This window comes from Gossypium arboreum, chromosome 12, assembly GCF_025698485.1.
Source record: "Gossypium arboreum isolate Shixiya-1 chromosome 12, ASM2569848v2, whole genome shotgun sequence".
In the NCBI taxonomy this organism is placed as follows: Eukaryota; Viridiplantae; Streptophyta; class Magnoliopsida; order Malvales; family Malvaceae; genus Gossypium; species Gossypium arboreum.
The window spans coordinates 7,849,651-7,870,729 of NC_069081.1; the positions used below are offsets into that span (position 1 = coordinate 7,849,651).

Below are 21,079 nucleotides of genomic sequence, written 5' to 3' on the forward strand. Positions count from 1 at the left end.
TAATGACTTAGAAAACACACTCATTGACTAAATTGAACAAACCGAAAAATGCATCTAGGGACTAAATTGAAAAATAAAGTAGGAAATAATTTTAAAATTAAAAAAAGATAACGTAAATCTCTCTCAATCTGTAACACCCCTCACCCGACCCTATCATCGGGTCTGAGCTACAAGATGCCACATTCATTGCTAGAGTAACTACAATCGATCAAACAATATACAAGCATTTATACATATGATCAAGTGTTAATCAAATTTAAAACATGTTAAACAATCATTTTTGGGTCTTAATTGAGCCTACAAAAGCTCAATACCAACCCGAGGTCTAATTAGGACTAAACTGAAATTTTTTAAAATATGATAAAAGGGTATTGCGATATCCAGGGATTGTTATCGTGATCTTGAAGATAGTAGCCAAACATCAAAATATGTCCAATGGGTATCGCAATATCTAGGACTTGGTATAGCAATCTCGAAGACAGTAGCCAAACTTCCTAACATGAGGATCAAACTGCAAAGTTTACAAAATAATTTAGGGCCAATATCGCGATATCCAAGGTGTAGTATCGCAATACTGAAAACAGTCCACTAAGTCCCTGTTTTAGGTAAAATATCATTTGGTAACTATTTCAAAGTTTTCCTCAAACCTACACATTTAACTTAATAATTCACCATTTTAACTTGAATCAACCATACCAAAAACATGCCAAACAATCCATTAAATCATTTTTAATCAACCAACGCATTATAGCTTCATTTTAGCGCAAATCATACCATTTTAAATTGTTCAACTATAAACTTTCATCTAACCAACTAACTGTTCAACAATCAACTTCTCATCTTTTCAATTTATGTACAACCATGCTAATTTAAGTGTCATACGCAACTTAATCACATTATTGAAAACATACCATTTCATGTAGGCTTTATCCTTACCAAAATCAAGCATTATAAATGTTACAAGCAAAAACTTATCATTTCAAATTAACATATACAAACTCTTATGTACATGTCATAAAACTGGATTTTAAAATGATTGAAAAGCTACTAAATCAGTAACGGGATAGTGTGAGCTTCTCGATAATTCGATAGACACGTTTCGCAAGTTGGCAATCTACATGGAAAACAGGGAAGCAAAGAAGTAAGCATATTGAATGCTTAGTAAGTCCATATGAAATTTACTTAACTTACCTTGACATTTCAACAAACTAAAATTTAGAACACATTGGTATTCAATATGGCATCCTTTAGCATACTTTTAGGTAACTATTTCATAACATCAAATACAACCATACAGGTTAGTCCATTTGCTGTAACAACCTGATTTTGGTCCAAGTCGAAATAGTGATTTCGAGACCACTAATCCAAGGTTAGAGAAAGTATTTTTTTTTATTTTAGGATTATAGCATGTTTATATTACTGCATGAAAAATTTGGTGAAGTAATTTTAGCATTAGTGAGCTTAATTGCGAAAAAGGACTAAATCGAATAAAATCCAAAAGTCTTAAATGATAGGTAAAGGTGTTAATTTTCCATGAAACTTAAATTGGGAGTCTTTAAAGGGCAAATAGACCCTTTAGATATAGGCTTGGCCAGCCATGAGACAAAGAAAGTGGAAAAGTCAAAGTTAGGTAACCTAATTTGAATAAAATAAAACCTAAGAGAAATAGGCTATCATCTTTTTGTTTTTGCTATCTTCTTTCCCACCGATTTTCTCCTAAGAAATGGTCATGGAAGCTTGAAAAGTTTCAGCAAATTTAAGCATTCACAAGTAAGTGATTCTAACGAGATTTCTTGAAGATTTTTACATTTTTGAAACCCTTGTATCATGAGCTTTCTAATAAGGGGACTATTTTGCAAAATAAGCAATAGTCTAGGGTTTTATCATGAGATTTTTTAGGTTCTTTTCTGAATTTTTATGGAAGAATATGATCCTTTGGTGAGGAATAAACAACTTTTGTGAAGGGATTTCTCATGAAAACCCTAATAGGGGCTATTTTGCATGAGTTGTAAAATAGATGATAAATGTGTGAAATAGTAGAAATTTTGGATTATTATAAGAGTAAAAAGGGTTTGGCTAGGCTTATAATATGAAGAAATTCAATAAAAATCGATTTTCGAGCATAGGGGTAAAATGGTTATTTTGTGAAAGTCTAGGGGCAAAATAGTCATTTTGCCCAATTATAAACTTTCAAGCGTCTAAATTGATATGCTGATGAAATAAATGAATTTTATTAATTTAGATCAAGAGAAACGTGATTTGGGTCTTGATCGGGGTAAGAACAAAGTTTACGAGGATTAAGTTCGTCTTCATAATTTTGTATCGAGGTAAGTACATATGCAAATAATGTGTTATTGAAGCTTTCTTTGGTATATTTTAATAATATACGTGTGTAATTAACTTATTGTTGTTATGTATCTAAATTCTAATTGTTGCCATAGAAGTATGAATGACATGTTATGCGAGTAAATTACAAGGTGAGCAAATATGATGCTATTCGATTTGATATGAGGCCCCGTTGAACCTTATACGACCATGTCCCCTTTTTTTCAAATTTTATAACTTTTCCCCTCTTTTTCAGATTTTACAATTTTGCTATTAGTTTTCAAATTTTATAGTTTTCCCTTTTTATATTTTACAATTTTTCCCCCTTCTTTACAAATTTTACAAATTTGCCTAGAATTTTATGATTTGTTCAGTTTAGTCCCTATTTAATTCTCGAACTATTTTAGTATATTATATTATTCAATTAAGTATCTAATACTATAAATTATGTCAGAATCCATGAATTGATTAACCATATTAATATGATGATTATATAATTGCAAGAATTGTAATCAATACATATGACTATTACTTTGGTGTTTTCGATTGTACATATAGTATGCTTTATGACACCGTTAAACCGAACACTTAATAAACATGACTTTTGCTACTGAGTTGAACTATTATAAGCGTATTAATTGCTACTGTATTGAATTGTTATAAGCATAATGATTGCTACCGTATTGTTTTGTTAAAAGCATAATTAAATACTATAGTATTAATCTGTTTGAGTTTGCCTTATTGCATTGCATAGGGTGTGAATATATGTACGGAGAAAGTGTTAGCAGCTCGTCTGCACCGTTTAGTAGTTTATCCATGTCGCATTAGTAGCTTTTATTTGCACCGATTAGTGGTTTACCCAAGCCATATTGTCAAATATTTAACCATTCTAAAGAACTTTGGTACAAAATAAAAAGATCATGTGCATGATGATGGATAAAAGGAAGCTTACTCCAAAAATTAAATAGGGAGCTGAGTCAAATAAATATGTTGTCGGTATGGCTAGTAAAGTACTAAAAATTGATGTGTTTTAAAATATTAAAATTTGATATGATAATTTATTCAATTTTTATTAAAATATTTTGGAAATATAATTTTTACAAAAGTTGATCAAATTATGATGTATAATTTTATATTAAAATTTGATTAACGAATGTATACTTTATTTCAAGATACAACAGTTTTTACTAGTTTTTAAATTTGATGATTTTTTTTAACAATCTTATAGGTCTTATGATAATTTCTATAATTTTTACAATATTTTACACTTTCTAATATTTTATAGCTTTTTATAGCTTTTTAAAAAATTTTAAAATTGGAAAAACTTACTTTTTAAAATATATATTTATAATTTTATCCATATATTTATATATTTATAATTTTTTATTTTTAAAATACTTTTTAAGTTTTTAAATGATGATATCATCATGATATCGAGGCATGTCATGTGATAATTTATGGTTCGTTGAATATCTCAATTAATTTTTTTAACGTTTAAAAGAATAAATCGGAATGTTAGAGGATAAATTAAGTAATCGTTAAAACTAAATTAAGCCTTAAATTAATATAATTGGAAGGATAATTTTACTAGGGGTGAGCAAAATCCGATTCGATTCAAAAAACTCGATAAAAAATTCAAATTTTGAATTAAATAGTTCAAGTTATTTGAGTTAATCAAGTTATTTGGATCAACTCAAATAAAAAATTAAATTTTTCGGTTTAACTCGAATATGAATTACACAATTCGAGTTATCCAAAAATCCGAATAAAAAAAGACAAAACTACATAGTTTTGATAAATGTTTACTTTATTAAAAGTTAAAATTTAAAACAATTAAGTTAAAAAGTAAAACTACGTCGTTTTGATAAATGTTTACTCATTAAGTTAAAAGACTAAATCATTATATTGTTCATGTAGTTAAATAATCTTGTATTTCGTCTACTAGTTAAATAATCAGTCCATCTAAACGCAGCATTAAGTATAAATAATAGAATTCGTTAACTCGATTCGATTTGACTCGAAAATTTTTGACTCGATTCGATTCGATTAGAAAAAATTTCAAATTGAGTTCGGTTGTTAAAATAGGATTTGTCAACTCGACTAACTCGAAAATTTTTTACTCGACTCGATCGAATTCTCACCCCTAATTTTTACTGGTTAAATTTTTGCCCCTTTAATACGAGGAAAATTGTTGGAGTTTTGACAAATTCAAACGTTTTGTTGTTTAATTATTTACATAATAAAGACTTTGAACCTAAAAAAAAAAAAAGGAAAGAAATTGAAGAAAATAGAATTTATTCACAACAGAAACTAAGGTAAACATTGTGGATATTATATTTGGCTTTAGTTTTACAGGCACCAACATTATAGTGCATCAACCAGACAATATTTTCAGGCTCTAGACATCAAAGCTCCAATAACCCCAGCAATAAGAGCGGTTGGATCACCAAGTACAGCTGAGATTATAAATTGCAAAGCCAAAGCGGCCATTTCACAACATTTCTTAACCTTACCTTTACTCCTTTTATGAGCGGTTTGAAGTGTGTTCTTCAAGCTTGGAATTTGGCTCTGCAATTTCCTGGAACCTTTACCACCTCCGAAGTATAATTCATGCCAATTCTCCACTAACATTTCCCTAACACACGCCACATGCAAGTTATACTTTTTGCAAGCTGACTGGTAACTCCAACTCCTCCCTTTTCGACCACATCTATGACATGGTGAACTTACCTTCCTATACAGATATAGTTTCACTTCTCCATCATCTAACACCATTGGTAGCTTTGCACAACATGGATGTAGATCGAATCCACATGTTTTGCAGTGATAAACGAAGCCAGTAACGTCCTTTTCGCAGGCATTGCAGTAACGAGGGGTGTCACCAGGGGGCCTTGAGAGGAACTGAAAGGAACATTTTGTGTAGAAAGGGTGAGAAATCGAAAGGGATGGTATGGCACAGTGCATGTGGAGATCGAAATCGCAGAAGGAACAACGGTAACGTGAGCCTATGCCAACTTCTTTGCACCCATCACATTTGAATGGAACTTCAGTGTACTCAAATTTTAGAATGTGTTGGGGGTGGCTGAAATGGGAAATCTCATTGTATTTCATATTTCTTTTCTTTCTTTTTTTTTGTTTTCCTCTTCAGTGGTCTCTGAAGAAATTAGAGTTAGGTTTGTAATAAGGATTATGTGAATTTGGCTTGAAACTGAAGCTAAGTAGGGAATTAAATGCTTGAAGATGGTGGTAAGTGATTGAAGGGAAAGAGCAAACATAAGGCATCTTTGGTGATGTCCCACAAAAGAATAGGAATTTTCACTTTTATGTGATCCACTTAATCAAGTAACATTATTGAAATGGTTACGCAAAAAGATAACAAGTATGAATTAATTAGGTAAGTAATGAAGGGATTGAGTGGAAGATTTATCTAGAGGGATCATATACTTGCTGAAAACCTAAGGATCCAATAAAGGAATAAAGAATTTTAGCATCTTAAAAAGATGATTTTAAGACATAAGCAACATTATCATCAAGGCATTATTTTCGGGATTTTTAAGCTCTCCAACATAAGGTAAAGCATCTAACAGCATTGTGTGGAAGTAACCTAGGAATGTTTCAATCCTAAAACCCAGTTATTGTTTTATTTTTATGGATATGAACAGGATATCATATAATCTAATGCTAGAAGGCATAGAATCATGGTCTTGAAAAAATATTTCTGTTTGAAATTCAAGATTTGGAGGATAATGATATCTGCTTTTATGCACCTTTTTCTTATTTAATAGAATTTATATCCATTTCTATGATTGGGATCTGTTTGCAAACTGATGTGGCAATTGATTATATGGAATTTATTCTTAGATTAATTAATGATTAAGATAATAATAAGTTGACAATTAACTATGTTCTTCATTGTTCTTTCACAACCTATTCTACGGAGGGAATATTAAAGTGATCTGTTGAAACTTGAGAGGGCTTCCATTTCTATCTTCCTCAATTATTTATAATTTTTGTTCAGCAACTTTATTCTTTACTGTTGTTAGGTTATTGCCATGAACATTCCAATAACAACTTATTGAAAACTAGCCAAGTGGTATGGGAATAGAGTTATCTCTCAGCCACTTGCAACACTAGACGACCCTTAAGCCATGTCCCAGTCATAGCCTACTCGATCAACTTAATTCATTACCAAAGAGATAGAGAGTAGTTGGGTTTTTTAGTTTGTATACTTCTGTTGCATTAAAAGGAAAACCCCTTTTCCATGAAATGTAGAATTTGGTGAAGAATCCAATACCCTTTTGGTCAACAATGAATCGTAGCGTCATGGTAGCTTCTTATGTCTCATTGTTGTTTTGGTTGAATGATTTCTTATACGAGGAATGCTGGAATACCTGCTCGTGATTAGTAAGTCAATAGTCCCATCAAGGTGTTCCAGCATTTTACTTGCCTGCAACAATGGAGAATGGATGTTGTTCCACCACGGGATTGAAACCAGAGATTGTTTAGGTAAATTTCCCAACTTATTCAATTTTACAGTATTAGGTAATTTATATAAAATATAAAAAAAATCTCAAAAAAGAAATTAATAATTACATTTTTTTACAAATCTTTAAAAATATAGTAACATAACTTATTACTGTTCCAAAGTCTTTTAAATAAGGTATGGTTACAAATTCAGAAAAGCAAGCAGAGTAAAACAGTGTTATGGAACAACAATAACAACGAATTTGGGTACGTCTCAACAAATTAATGGTGCAGAAAAAACAAATCATGAACTTGACGAAACTAAAACACACACAATCCAGAAGCAGAGCTGAATCTAGAGGATGTCAGTGACCAAAGCCCAAGCAGGGTAAACCAACAGAATAATTATGCCAATTGTGTTGGATATTCCATTGGCTTTGGTGAATGAATTGCGAAACCCACCTGATGCTCTGATGTGCTCCTGAAGTAGATAACAAGCTATGCCCAGGCATATCACCACACCAATCCAGTCGTTCCTTATTGTGCTTGAAAATAAGCTCGGTGCCACCACTATTAGAAGTATCAATGCTCCAGGAAGTTCCAGCCAATCTGCACCAGTTCCGGTTTCAAAGGGTTACTGCAACTTTTCTTCATATTTTCAATCAATTTGAAGAATCGTAGGTTTATTACTTATGTTCAAATACGTGCTATGCGGGGTTATCAGATTAAATATTATACCTGGGAAACGTCTAGGGAAGAACAAGCGCAAAACGACTGCAATAAGAGCAATCCATTTCCCAACTTCTCCCCTGAAGGAGGAGCAAACCATATGTATTTAGAAAATGGAAGGAAAAGACATGGTTTGAGTGATGCCCGCAGAATGGATTTACCTCAAGATGTTGAACAGGAAGGAAGGCAGACTCAAGAAGATGTATGGGATTAACAGTGCTGTAAGAATATTGGTTTTCCAGTTTGTTCGGTCCAATATCAATAGATAACTGCATCAACCACAAGGTTGTAGTAGGACATTGTAAAGCAATCCAATTCTTCAACTACTTGCCAAAATCATGGTAAAGAAACCTATATACTATGTACTATAACACTATAGTTATTAAGTATAGTCTATATCAAACAAGAAACCTTTCAGACAAAAGGAAGAACTCACGAGAAACAGAGTCATGATAAAGAATCAGAAAAGGAAAACATGCAGAACCAATGAATGGAATCCTAAAAAAAATATAAAGTTTATATCCGTAACCATTCTAATAGGAAAAAAAGAAAAGGCTTCAAATTTCAATCTAATTCAACGATTATACTATCAAAAATTCAAATCTCTTCACTCATAAATTGGATCAACATAGGTTAGCCAAGCTAGTGAAAAATGTGAAAATGAAGAAGTGAAGAAAGAAAGGGTGGCATACATTGCAGCGAAGGAAGCGATCCATTCAAGAAGGGTAGTCCCAAATCCCCAAGAACCCAATTTGATAGCATGGTTAGCAAGCTTCTTAGTAGCAAAGATTAGATCTTGGAAGTCAGATACGATGAGATCAGTTGCTTCTCGCTCACTCCTCATTGCCAAATAACTCTTCTTTCCCACCATTATTTTCCTCCCCTCTCTTCAGCTTCTTGATTACTAATTGTTTAGCAAAATGCCCAAATAAAAGAGACTTTTTGGGGGGAGAAAACAACAGGAAGCAGACAATGCCACAGATGAACAGTTGACTGTGTGGGTTTGGAGCCTAGAAAGTAGTAACCAATGGGAAGGCTACAGTGTTAATTTTGGGAACCATATTTTTGGGTTTTTTGTGACACGTGCAAGAATCTACTGCGCTGAGATACTTATCAAAGTTGCACTCCAAATACGTGTCCTTCCTCTAGTCTTTTGGAGGTTTATTTTTAAAATTAAAATATATTATTACTGAAAGGTTATTATTTTAATTATTTAACTATAAAATTATAATTTGATTAAGTAATTATTTAAAAAATTTATTTTATTTATTTAATTATTTAAATTATTGGATTATTAAATTTTTTTAAAATTTGTAAACAAACTTTAAGTAATAATTTGATAACCGATATGGTTAATTAATACTTATTGACAAGTAACATATCTTAAATCTAAATTAATTTAACGATTAGTATCGTAGATAAAAAAATTATTTAAATTTTAATTTATAAATTCATGATATCTAAAATTATTTTTTTAAAAATAAATTGTAAAAGAGAAGAAGAAATAGAGCTTCTAATTAGTATAAATAATGTAAACATTAATAATTATATATCATGAATTTAACAATTTAATAACTTAAATAAAAAAATTTTAATTAAGTGATTAAAATAAAATTTTACCTATAATTTAATGATTATTTACATTAAATAATATAACTCTTTTCGGATATAATTATTTCCTATTTGCTACCTGTTGATGATATTATCTATGGGTTCATCCGGTCACTGTCTACACGTCATCTATGCCAACTCACGTCTATCATTATTCTTCTTCCTCTTATCCTTAATAGGTTAAGTCCATTACGTGGCCTGGTTGACTACAGAATTATTTGAACTCAAAAGAAATTCTAGAACTGTGTTTAATTAATTTTGACAAATATCTTTTGTTTAATATATTATTTTTAAAATTGATTTATTAATTATATTTTATAAAACATCAATTTTTCTGAATATATAAAATATCAGTTCAATTCACGTCATAAACTATTTATTAATATTTATCTTTTAAAGAGTATTTGTTAATATTTACTTGTAAAATATATGTTGCACATTTATAGACTTATTCATAGGCCGGACCATCCATCTAGACCTAAAGACTCACTCAAAAATGAGAATGTTTAAACAAAAATATGAGGCTCGAAAAATGAGTTTAAATAAAATTTAAGGTTCATTTTTCTATATAAGCTATACCTTGGACAAGATTTTTTTACTCGAACTTGGCCCGATATATTATGTTATCAAAAATATTTTATTAATTATATATTATATTTATATTCAATCACTAACCGAATAACAATTAAATTCATTACCCAAAACCTAAAAAACCCAACTAAATAACCCAACCCAAAATATAAAATTTTAAAATTATATTTAATACAATAAAATATTTATTATATTTATTTTTGTTTTTAATATAATAAAACACTTGTTATATTTATAGTAGTTTTTTTAATATAAATATATTTTATATATTTTTAATGTGAGAAAATTTTTATTTTAGCATTTAGTGTATTATATACATTTTTAAAAAAATTAAATAAAATTTAATCTAAAAAATCAAATGTGGGTTAGTCGAGTCTTGCCCGAATTTACCTTTCTTAAATTGTGTCGACTTGGGCAAAAAATAAGTTCAATTTTGGGTTGGACCTAAGTTTAGAAATTTGATTTAGATATCTTGCATGGGCCCGACTTAAACTTGGCCCATGAGCACCTCTATAGATCCACTATGTGTAGGTAAAAAGACTGTCTAATAAATTTATAAAAACTTGAAATAAAAAATTGAACAGTAATTATTTGATACATCGTTAATAGAGTTTTTTAGATTTCACAAGTGGATTAAGGACATGCCAAGTGTCATATTTATTTAGGCTGAAGGGTGTAGAATGCCCTCAAACTTTTTTTAAAAAAGTAATTAAGACCCTACTTTTTTTTTTTTTTGCACTCAATTAGGTACTTGAACTGTCAATGTGCATAAAAGACCTTTGATCTGTTAACTTAATGATTAACCATTAAAGTTAATCGCCTCTAATTTTTTTCCGTTAAAACCACCATGTGTCATAACCACGGCATGTGGCGAAAAATGATAAAAATAAAAATTAGTAAAAGTTATAAAAATTATTAAGTTTTAATAAAAAATATTTAAAAGTTGTTAAAAATTAGAAAAAATTGTAAAATTTTAAAAAAATTGTAAAAATTATAAAATATATAGAAATATAGAAAAATTTATAAAATTTTATAAAATTGTAAGAAAATTATAAAATATAAAATTTGTAAAAAAAAATTATTTTATCTCTCCAATAGACCCGAGCAGATCGTAATCAACCCAATGTTTCATTGGTTTTGCTTATCAACCCAATTTTCTTGCTTTGTATATCAAACCAATTTCTACCCAAACTTTAGAAATACTAGAAAAAGTGGGTCTCCTTGTAGCTATTGCAACATTTTGTCACACCATAGCATGTACCATTTGATTCCTTATGTTGTTTCCTTGTCAATGTTGGTAATGATGTGTAGTGTACGTGTGTATCCAAAAGTTATCTGATTTCATATGTTTGTAATGATCTATAGTGAATATGTATGTATATACGTATGTATGTATGTAACATTCCCTATAGAAGCAACTCCTACAACAATCCCGATGCAAAGCATTTCATCAAGTTCTATCAATTTATTCAATGGTATAGCTCTTTCCTGTACTTGATTTTATATTTTTTTGTAATATTTTTACAATTTTATATTTTTACTAGTATAATTTTTATATTACTATATATTTTATAATTTTTACAGTTTTTATAAAAAAATTACAATTTTTTATAAATTCTTTACTTTTTTTGTGATTTTTATATATTTTCTATTTAATAAATTTTAAATATTTTTCTATAATTATTTTTATAATTTTTAATATTTTCTATAACTTTATTAATTTTTATTTTATCAATTTTCACCATATGTCATATTGTGTTACGACACGTGATGACTTTAAGTGAAAAAAAACTGGGGGTTGTTAACTTTAATGGTCAAATGACATTTTTTATGTATTTTCCAAAATGGAATAGGATCTTAGTTGAAATGATAAAGTTGAGTTTATAAATATAATGAGGTCTCATGTTCAAATCTCGTCATGCATATATATTTTTTCTAAAATACTAAAAATATAAAAAGATTACACTACCTTTGAAATAATATATGTTGCTTTATAAAAATAAAAAGGGTTTTGGTAATTCTACAACTAGTTTGAGATTTCGATAATGGGTGACACCAACTTAGCAAAACATTTAGGTAGTGTTTGAAAAACCACCTAATAATTTGATTTAGGTGTAATTACTTATAATTACACAAGGATGGCATGTTTGGTTAACCATTGTAATTGGTAGGTCTCACCGAATTACGATAATTGGAACACTCTAATTATATTTTCCATTCCTTAGGGAGGATGAGAATTGGAGTAATTACATAGATAATTACTTCCAAAACCAATTTTAAAAATTATTTTATAGAAGTTATAAAATTACATTATAAATATGAACATGTATGAATGTTTAGGATGATTATGAAAAATATTTATTATATTATAAATACTTAAAATTATATTTTAAAAATAATTTGTGTATTTTATGAAGTTATAAAAATTTATATTATTAAAATTTTAAAAATTTCTAAAAGATATGACAAAAAATTATTATAAAAAATAATGTACATGTTATAAAGATGTTATAATATATTTATTTATAAAAGTTATGGACAAGTATAGACATAATTTATTTATGTGTCCATGCTATATAATATACTTATTCAACAAAATGTTATAGTTTTTTTTTTTATCATAGCTTATTTATAAACAAATAATTTTGTAGAATTATGGTAAAATTTATGCTATTTATAAGAAATGAAAATTTTGGGTAATTTATAAATCCTTCCTTATAAAAGTTATATATTATAAATTTAACATTATTTTTATTTAATTTATGTATTATAAAAGGGATATAATCTAGTGTAAGTCTTTCTTTAAATTGAGTTTATATAAGTTTTTGTAATTAAATCTATAAACAATTTAGACTGTGAATCCAAATGTTATAAGGTTGATGATAATTATGCAAATGGAAAAGTTTACTTACACCGTATCGTGGGGTATGATTCCATTGAGAGAATGATGCCAGACACAAGCATTAGAGGTGTTCAAATTTTGGTTAAATTGAATTAATCGACTGAACTGATCTAATTTGGTTAATCGGTCAAAGGCTAAACTTAATTCAATCGGAGGTCGGTTAATGATTTTTTAAAATTTCGGTTATTGGTTAATTTGGTTTGAAATCGGGAATAGGATTGGTGAAACAGGGATAATGGTGGGTTGAAGGAGTTTTGTTCACGTTCTATTTATGCTTATGTTCTTTGGAATACGGTGTGTTGGTTGGAATTTTGAGGTTTGTTATCATAGTTCTATTAAAGGTTAGGAGTTCTGTTTTGGACTAGGACTCTAGGAGTTCTGTTATCGAAATTCTGATTATGATCACAATCAGTTAATTATTCATGTAATATATGTGAACATGAAGGTAACTATATGATTAAATGATAGAAATGAATAATGAATTTATTTTGATAATTTGTATATTATTTAGTGAAAATGCATGAGTTAATTAATTTATAGATAGTATAAATAACTTGTAAATTTGATTTAATTTTAATATTATAATTATGTTTGAATAAATGGATGGTAAATTTTTAAATTCAATTAGGTACTTACTAAGCTATTCACGTAACTTAATGCATAGGTGAAAAAAAGTAGATAGAAGATATAAAGAGTACTTCTTCACGAGGATAATATCAACTCTCAAAGTTTCAAGACTCTTTTGATATATGATTTTGGATTTAGAAAATGTCATGTACATCAATTAACTTAAAGTTTATGTTTAAGTTCTCTGGTAGTGGCACTGAGCAAGACTTAGAGATTGAAATTGGAAATTTTAATGTGACATTCCTTACTTTAGTATGTGTCATGGCCCAACCTTGCCCGGCCCAAACTATTAAAAAACCAAAACCAAACACAAGCAAAAAATAAAAAAACACTACCCAAGTAGCCCAAAACCCAACAAAAAAAGACCCAGACCCAAACTAAAACCTACGGCCCAATTGGCCCACAATCTTAAAACAATTTTGGCAAATTTGAAACCCTAGCCCCCAAACCCTTTTTGTGCCGTTTCAGCAAATGCATCGCGCGCCGGACACCACCTCCCCGCGACGTGCGTGACACCACCACGCCACGTCAGAAACGTGCTCAATCACGCACTTGCAAACAAGCAAAAAACAAGTTGTAAAAAAGGGCTATAAAAGCCTTCGAAAACAATGTAAAAAGGGGATGTTTTTTTTCAGAGAAATAGAATACAAAATATAATACAAAATACACATGAAAATCAGTAGAAAAGCGACCAAGAATATTTCTAAGGTGATTATTTGCTGCAATTTTATTCTATTTTTCCTTTTTTTCTTTTTTCCATTTGGGTCCACAGCACATACGAAGGATCGGAGAAAGGAAAAGAGGCTTACCGCGCGTTGTGCTCGCACCGCTGGAGGACCTTGCTTCACAGATTACAAGCGGGTGGTTGAAGGCCCGGACACTAGCCTTTCGGCTCGGAAACAAGGAGAGTGAGGGAATGGAGAAAATAATATAAAACTTTTAGGGTTTCCTAAAAGCTTCTTTAATGTTTTAAAAAATATAAAATAAAGGTTTTTCTTAAATTTTGAAACAATAACATTTGGGGGGGAGGGGAAGGAAGCCCGCGTGTTGACCCGATTCATAGGCTGGGTCCGCGCATTTTTACCTTAAATGGGTAATTTGCGCGCCCAGTCCTTTCCATTTGCACCAGATTTAATTTGGCCCTATTTGAATCTTATTTGTTTTTTAAAATTGCCCCTGGATGTCGCGCATAAACTCATTTTAATCCACGCCTGAACGCTGCGTTTTGTGGGCTTGGGATATATTCCCTATCAGTCCTTCCCCTTTGCACGCGCGTCTACTTTAGTCCCAGTTCATGATTTGTTATTTCTTTGCATTTTATGATTTGCACCCCATGTTTTATTTTGATTATGATTAAATCCCAAGCCTTTTACAACTCTAATTACTTTCAATTTTTTTGTGTGTTTATTAAATATTTTATTTACTTATCGCATTACTTCCATTATTATTATTTTGTTTTTGTTTACTATTTGACATCTTTACATGCTTTTCAACATTGGATCGCTAATATATTATCATTATTATTATTATTCTTGCTATTATATATTATTGCTATTATCATTACTATTATATATTATTATTATCATTACTATTTTCATTATTATTTTATTACTATTAATTATTTATATACATTATTATTACTATTTCTATTATTATTATTATTACTATTTTTTTACTATTATTTTTATATGCTATAGTGGTTCTTTAATATTACTATTATTTTTCGTTATTCTTATTGTTTTAAAAATCTTTCATATCATGTAATCTTAAAATTATGTATGATATTCAATTAGGTCACCTTTATATATTATTACATACACAAATTTTATATTAGCTTTATCTACGTAGATTATAAATCTCATGTTGTTTCATAGTTATATTTTCTTAAGAATTTATTTATATACCATCTATTTCTTTTAAAGGCCCTATTTTACCATATTTTTAAGCACTCTCATCAATTATTATTTTCTATATTTTATTTTTATTTTCATTCATTTTATAACCACTTGTGTTTTAAAAAACTCTCTCAACGTAAGGAAATATTTCGTGTTTGGAAGTCTGAGAGATCGTGCCCAATCGTGCTGGGTTTCGACTTTTTTTTTCATTCAACTGAAATATGGAATATCCTTGTGAAATTTTGTCCATGTTTTCTTAAATTAAAACGAGGCAATATTTTGTGTTTGGGAGTTTGAGAGATCGTGCCCAATCGTGTTGGGTTTCGATTTTTTTTCATTCGACTAAAATACAGAATATCCTTTTGAAATTTCATCTATGCTTTCTTAAATTAAAATGAGGCAATATTTCGTATCTGGAAATTCGACAAATAGTGTTCAATCGTGTTGGGTTTCGATTTACCGTTTGGCCAAATAGCCAAATATCCTTTTCAAATTTCAAATGCATGAGTTTTGGAAATCATGAGATGATCTTGTATCGAGAGTTCAAAATGTTGTGTCCTATTGTGATGGATATGATATTTTATTCCTTCTGAGCGAGAGAATCTCAATATCCAGTTCAAGATATCTAAACGTTTTAAAGGAATTGCGTTTTAAAATATTTTTCCAAATTTTCAACATTAGGACATCAATTGATCAATACAGTATCAATTTAGGGCGTTGCGAGGGTGCTAATCTTTCCTCGCGCGTAATCGACTCCTGAACCCATTTTCTAGTTTTTCGTAAACCAAAAAAAACGTTGTTTTAATCAATCAAAATGCTTTATTAAAATGATCGATCATAGGGTGACTCGATCACACCTAAACAAAAAGGATTGGTGGTGACTCCATACCTCGTTTTAAAGTCGATCCCCATTTTTTTAAAATAAAAATGGTTTCAACAGCTTGACGACTCCACTGGGGACTAATAAGAGAGTCAGGCCGTAAAATTGATTATTTTCTGTCCTTTTGTCGAAAAATTGAAAATTTGATTTGAAAAATCATGCTTCTTTTGTCTCATTTGTTGATGTTATGTCATGTGTTTGTTGTGATTTAAGGATATTCTTGCATCATCTTGCATGACCGTCGTGGTCGCACCTTTTAAGTGGGAGTGAGAAATTATACCTTCGTGAGGTTTTCAACTCCACATGGGCAAGTGGACTACTTCCGAGATACATTCGTACATATGTCTTTGTGAGTGTTGCGACGAAAAAAAATTTTACGCTTGGTCGCTAATTATGGTGATTTATTAAACATTTGAAAACCAACTTCCGATTTTATTAACAAAGGGAGTCGCCACCGATCCTTTTTATAGGTGTGATCGGACACCTAATAAAATTATTTTAAAACAAAAAGAAGGCCAAATTTAGGTCTACGTGAAAGTTCAGAGAAAAATTGGGGTTCGGGAGTTAGTTACGCGCGAGGAAGGTATTAGCACCCTCACGACGCCCAAAATTGGTATCTCATAAACATGTATTGACTTGATTTTTAAAAATACGAGTTCAATATAATATTTAATCGTGATCCGATTGAAAAATAGGAATTTTAGTTTTCGATTTTTTTTAGAAAGGGTGTCTGTTTCACAAGCCGATTTAATTTCACCCAACATAGCGATGAAATCGATAGCTTAATATTAAATCGGTACATTGCCTTATTTTGAAATTAATTAAAACATGAGAAAAATATTCCTAAAGTGAGAAATTAAAATAGATAAAGAACAAAAAAAAATGATATCATTAATGAAAAATATTAACATGGAATACTAGAATATTAAAATAACAATAATAATGATATTTACAAAATAGAAACAAGTCATGTACTAATAATAAAATAGGAAAAATGATATATTTGGTAATAATAATATAAAATAATAATATGTACATAAAAATACATATATATGTATATATATATAATAAAAGTATGTAATAATAATAATAATAATATCTACAATAAAAGAAAATATTGGGAAACGTACATAAAAAATATATACATAAAAATTTACAACAATAATATAAAATAATGATATGTGCAAAATATATATATATATATATACATATGTATATAAAATATACACTAATATAATAATAGTTATAATAATACTAGCAATAGTAATAATTTGTAATAATAATATATACACAATATGGAATTTAAAATATACATATATATATATATGTATATAATAGTATTTAAGAATATATACATAAGAAATATATAACTAATGGCATATATACATAATATATATATATATAATACACATAATATATATATATATATATATATACATATTAGAAATGATAAAAATATTAACACACTACATAAGTGAATAAAATATAATAATAATACTAAAATAATTGATTTAAATAGTAAAATAACTAAAAGGATTAAGTTGAGCTAAAAACAAAATATTTGGGGCAAAATTGAAATAAAAATAAAAGGAAAGGACTATATTAAACACACGCGAAACATCGGGGACCAAAACAACAAATATTCCTTCCCATAAAATGCAGCACATCATTGTGGACTAAATTGAAAATCGCGACAAATTCGGGGCCAAATTAAAAAACAAAAATGACTTAATTGTAAGTAATAAAAGCGGAAGGGCTAAAAGTGCAATTTGCCCTTCCTTTAAAAAACACGCTGAATCCTAGGCGGGTCGGGTCGGTCGAACGGTCCAAGTCAAAACGACATCGTTTTGGGGTTAATGACAACCCCAAAACGACGTCGTTTTGGAGGGCTATATAAGGCCAAAATAACCCAAAAAATCATTTGGAGGAGGAAAGAAAAAAAAAAGAGAGAGGAAGAGAGAAGGAGAGAGAAGGGAGGGGAAGGAAATCGGTCAGGCGACCGGTCACGGGAGGCTCACGGCTGGCGGGCCACGGCCACCGACACCTGCTTTAGGAAAGGTAAAAAAATCTTTTTTGTTTTTATTTTATTTTATTTATATTTTATGTTTTAATATATATAGGTTAAAAACTTAAAATCGGATTAAAATAAAATATAAAAAAATCACCTTAGATTTTTTGTTTCTTCAATCTCTAATTTGAATTTGTTTTGGGTCGTTCTATTGTTTTTTTTGGTTTTTTTTTGCTGGAAATTTTTTTCTGGAAATTTTTTTTTGGTGCTGGAATTTTTTGCTGGATTTTTTTTTTTGCTTCCCCTCTTTTATCTCTTCCTCCTTTCTTCAGTTAAGGTTTCAACACCCATCATCACCGTGATTCACCGTGTTAGAACGGAAAGGGAGCGCCACGTGGTAGATCCGTAATACTCTTTTCTTCCTTGATTCTTTTTCGTTTTAAAGTAAGTTAAAGAAAAAAAATAAAACAAAGCAAAGATAAACAGAAAGATTGAGATAACAGAGAAAAAATTGAAGTTCACCTTCTGAGCTTTCCTTTTTTGTGTTCTTGATACAAACTTTTTATCCCTTTTCCCTTTTTTGTTGTTTGGGTGGCTTTATATAGCCTAATTTTTACATACTTTATTATTATTCTCTATTCTTGCTTCATTTTGCTTGTTTGCGGGGCATGGGCATGGACAATGGGGTGTGTGATGGTCTTGGCAGACAGCATGGGAGAGTGGGAGTGGTCTGGTGGCGATGACAAGATGGGAGAGTGGGAATGATGCTTGGTGGCGAAAGATGGGAGAGTGGGAAGAGGCAAGTGGGAGTCTAGGGTTTTGGAATTGGGCTTGGATGTTGGGCTAGGTTAATTTTAGATTTTGGGTTTGAGGATGGGTTAAATGGTTTAATGGGCCTGGGTATTTTGTAAACGGGCCAAAATTGGCCTACAACAGTGAGGTTTTCACCTCCGCATGGGCATAGGGAAATGTGTCCCCCTGAACTGAACTCAATCCGTATGAGCCTATAATGGGTGAGGATTGAGAAACCTGCTAGTTCAGGTACCCTTTTCTTTAAAACCGTGCCACATATAATGAACCCTAGGAGTTCACTTTAGATAGAGCTATGTTGAACCTTAGTGGTTACCTAGATAAGTGTTTGACTATTTTCTATTTGCTTTGGATTTTATTATTCGGTACTAACTCGTTGTGTTTTGATGTGGCCCTAATTGCATATCATTTCATATTTAGGGAGGTGTCGATTCTTATTCAGTTACTAAGTTGGAGAGCTTGCTATGGAGAATGAATTCCTTGATAAAGTAGAATATAATGCGGCTACCCGTATATGGTCAGAAAAAATGCAACTTGAGAAAGGGGATAGCCTGGCTGAGTGATATATATCAGAATTGTGGGACTTCACCCATATCAGTGTGACACGAAATGAGCTCTAGGAATTAAGGGATATATGGGCCAGTACTATTTTATCAAAATTTCGGCGACCTACCCTACCTGTTCGACATTAAGGTAGACAAAAACTTGTTCCGGGCCATAACTCAGTTTTGGAATCTTCCGTATAGTTGTTTCACTTTCGGGAAGGTAGACTTGATGCTTACTGTGGAGGAGTATACAGCTTTGCTTCATTGTCCAAAGGTTTAAGTCGATAGAGCTTATTCTAAGGCTGCTAATGCCTAACATTTTGTAAAGAAATTAATGAGTATCACTGGGATGAGTGAACAGTGGATTATAGCCCTAATTCAGCAAAAGGGTGATGGTAAATGTATTCCTTAGGTGAGTTTGAGGGATCTGATCGTAGCACATCTAGATATGAAGAAGAAGGTTGACATCTTCGCCTTGAGTATCTATGGTTTGGTAATTTTTCCCAAAGCTTTAAGGCATATAGATGAAGCAGTTGCCGATTTATTTGATCGACTTGACAAAAGAGCCACACCGGTGCTGGTAATTCTAGCAGAGACATTCAGATCCTTCAGTGCATGTCGGAAGGCAGGAGAAGGCAGATTTATAGGGTGCACGCAATTATTGTTAGCTTGGTTCCACAGCCATTTCTAGAAGGTGGATAAAGTTTCTTATCGGGTTTTCTCTGAGAATTACTCCCCGTTAAAAGAGATAACAGCCACGTCTAGGAGAGATGATATATCAGAGGAGAATTGGATCGCGCTCATTCAAAATCTCCAGGAAGAAGACGTCGAGTGGAGAGCTCATTCGTTGGTTCCCGATGAGATTCTCTATCGGTGTGGGAGTTTTGATTGGGTACTTTTACCTGGAATTTGGAGAGCCGTTGGATATGTCCCATTGCTCGTTTTAAGACAATACAGGTCAAGGCAGTTTATACCGATGACATATGGACTAGTCTAGAGTGAGTTCTCGTATAGGGAGAACAATTATAAGAAGAGGGTTCGAGAGATTTCTGATGCTTGAAAACAGATACGCCGGATGAAGAGATTGGCTGTAGGACCAATGATGACTCTTGAATACAATGAGTGGTTGAGTAAAAGGATCAACGATAATGTCCCTGGGCCGAATTTAAAGGGTGTTCAATCAATGGAAAAATACTTGCAAGTAATCCCCTCCGAGCTAGAAATCATCAAACAAGACTTTGAAAAAAAATTCGGAGTTAGGGAAGAAAATAGAGTAATTGGAGGAGGAAAAGTTACATCCGAGGTTAGACGCCGATGTCCAGAAACTCAAGGCCGAGAATTTAAGAAAGGGAAAGAGGAAGGCCGAAGAAGAATTAGACAGTTTGAAGACCGATTACAAGAAGTTGCAGATGTCGATGAGAACTGCTGGATTGGGAAAGACGTTAGAGCAGTGGCGACAAGAAATGCAAGAAGAAAAAGCTAGAGCTGATTAGTGGGAGAAGAGGTTCCATGATGCTCGGGCACGTGAAAACACCTTAAAGAATAGCTTGGTTGAGGGCTAAGATGAGAAGGAAACGTTAGTAGCTCGGGTAGCGGAGCTAGAAAAGACACTGCATCAGCACCGTGGTTGTAACTCCTACATTGAATTAAGAGCCAGATTGAACAGGGTCGAGGATTTGAAAGGGAAAGTAG

The 21,079-nt window shown here is 31.0% G+C and overlaps 2 protein-coding genes across 2 annotated transcripts; both read right to left on the reverse strand.

The window, feature by feature from the left end:
- Positions 1-4,603: 4,603 nt before the first annotated feature.
- LOC108478885 (uncharacterized) lies at positions 4,604-5,525 on the reverse strand. The gene has a single exon (XM_017781341.2). The coding sequence runs from the start codon at positions 5,434-5,436 to the stop codon at positions 4,717-4,719; it is 720 nt and encodes a 239-aa protein (XP_017636830.1). The 5' UTR covers positions 5,437-5,525; the 3' UTR covers positions 4,604-4,716.
- Positions 5,526-7,041: 1,516 nt separating this feature from the next.
- Positions 7,042-8,598, reverse strand: LOC108477236 (cold-regulated 413 plasma membrane protein 1-like). The gene is made up of 4 exons (XM_017779727.2): positions 8,211-8,598; positions 7,680-7,787; positions 7,528-7,598; positions 7,042-7,398 (listed from the first exon to the last, which is right to left on the reverse strand). Exons 1-4 carry the CDS (start codon positions 8,387-8,389, stop codon positions 7,145-7,147), a joined length of 612 nt encoding a protein of 203 aa, XP_017635216.1. The 5' UTR covers positions 8,390-8,598; the 3' UTR covers positions 7,042-7,144.
- Between the last annotated feature and the right edge of the window lie 12,481 nt (positions 8,599-21,079).

Excerpts from the sequence above, each read along its gene's own strand:
- LOC108477236 (XM_017779727.2), bottom strand. The coding sequence starts at position 8,389 with ATGGTGGGAAAGAAGAGTTATTTGGCAATGAGGAGTGAGCGAGAAGCA. Across the intron at positions 7,788-8,210 it reads ATCGCTTCCTTCGCTGCAAT|TTATCTATTGATATTGGACC; the intron begins GTATGCCACCCT and ends TGGTTGATGCAG. Across the intron at positions 7,399-7,527 it reads CTTCCCTAGACGTTTCCCAG|ATTGGCTGGAACTTCCTGGA; the intron begins GTATAATATTTA and ends GAACTGGTGCAG.
- LOC108478885 (XM_017781341.2), bottom strand. The coding sequence starts at position 5,436 with ATGAAATACAATGAGATTTCCCATTTCAGCCACCCCCAACACATTCTA.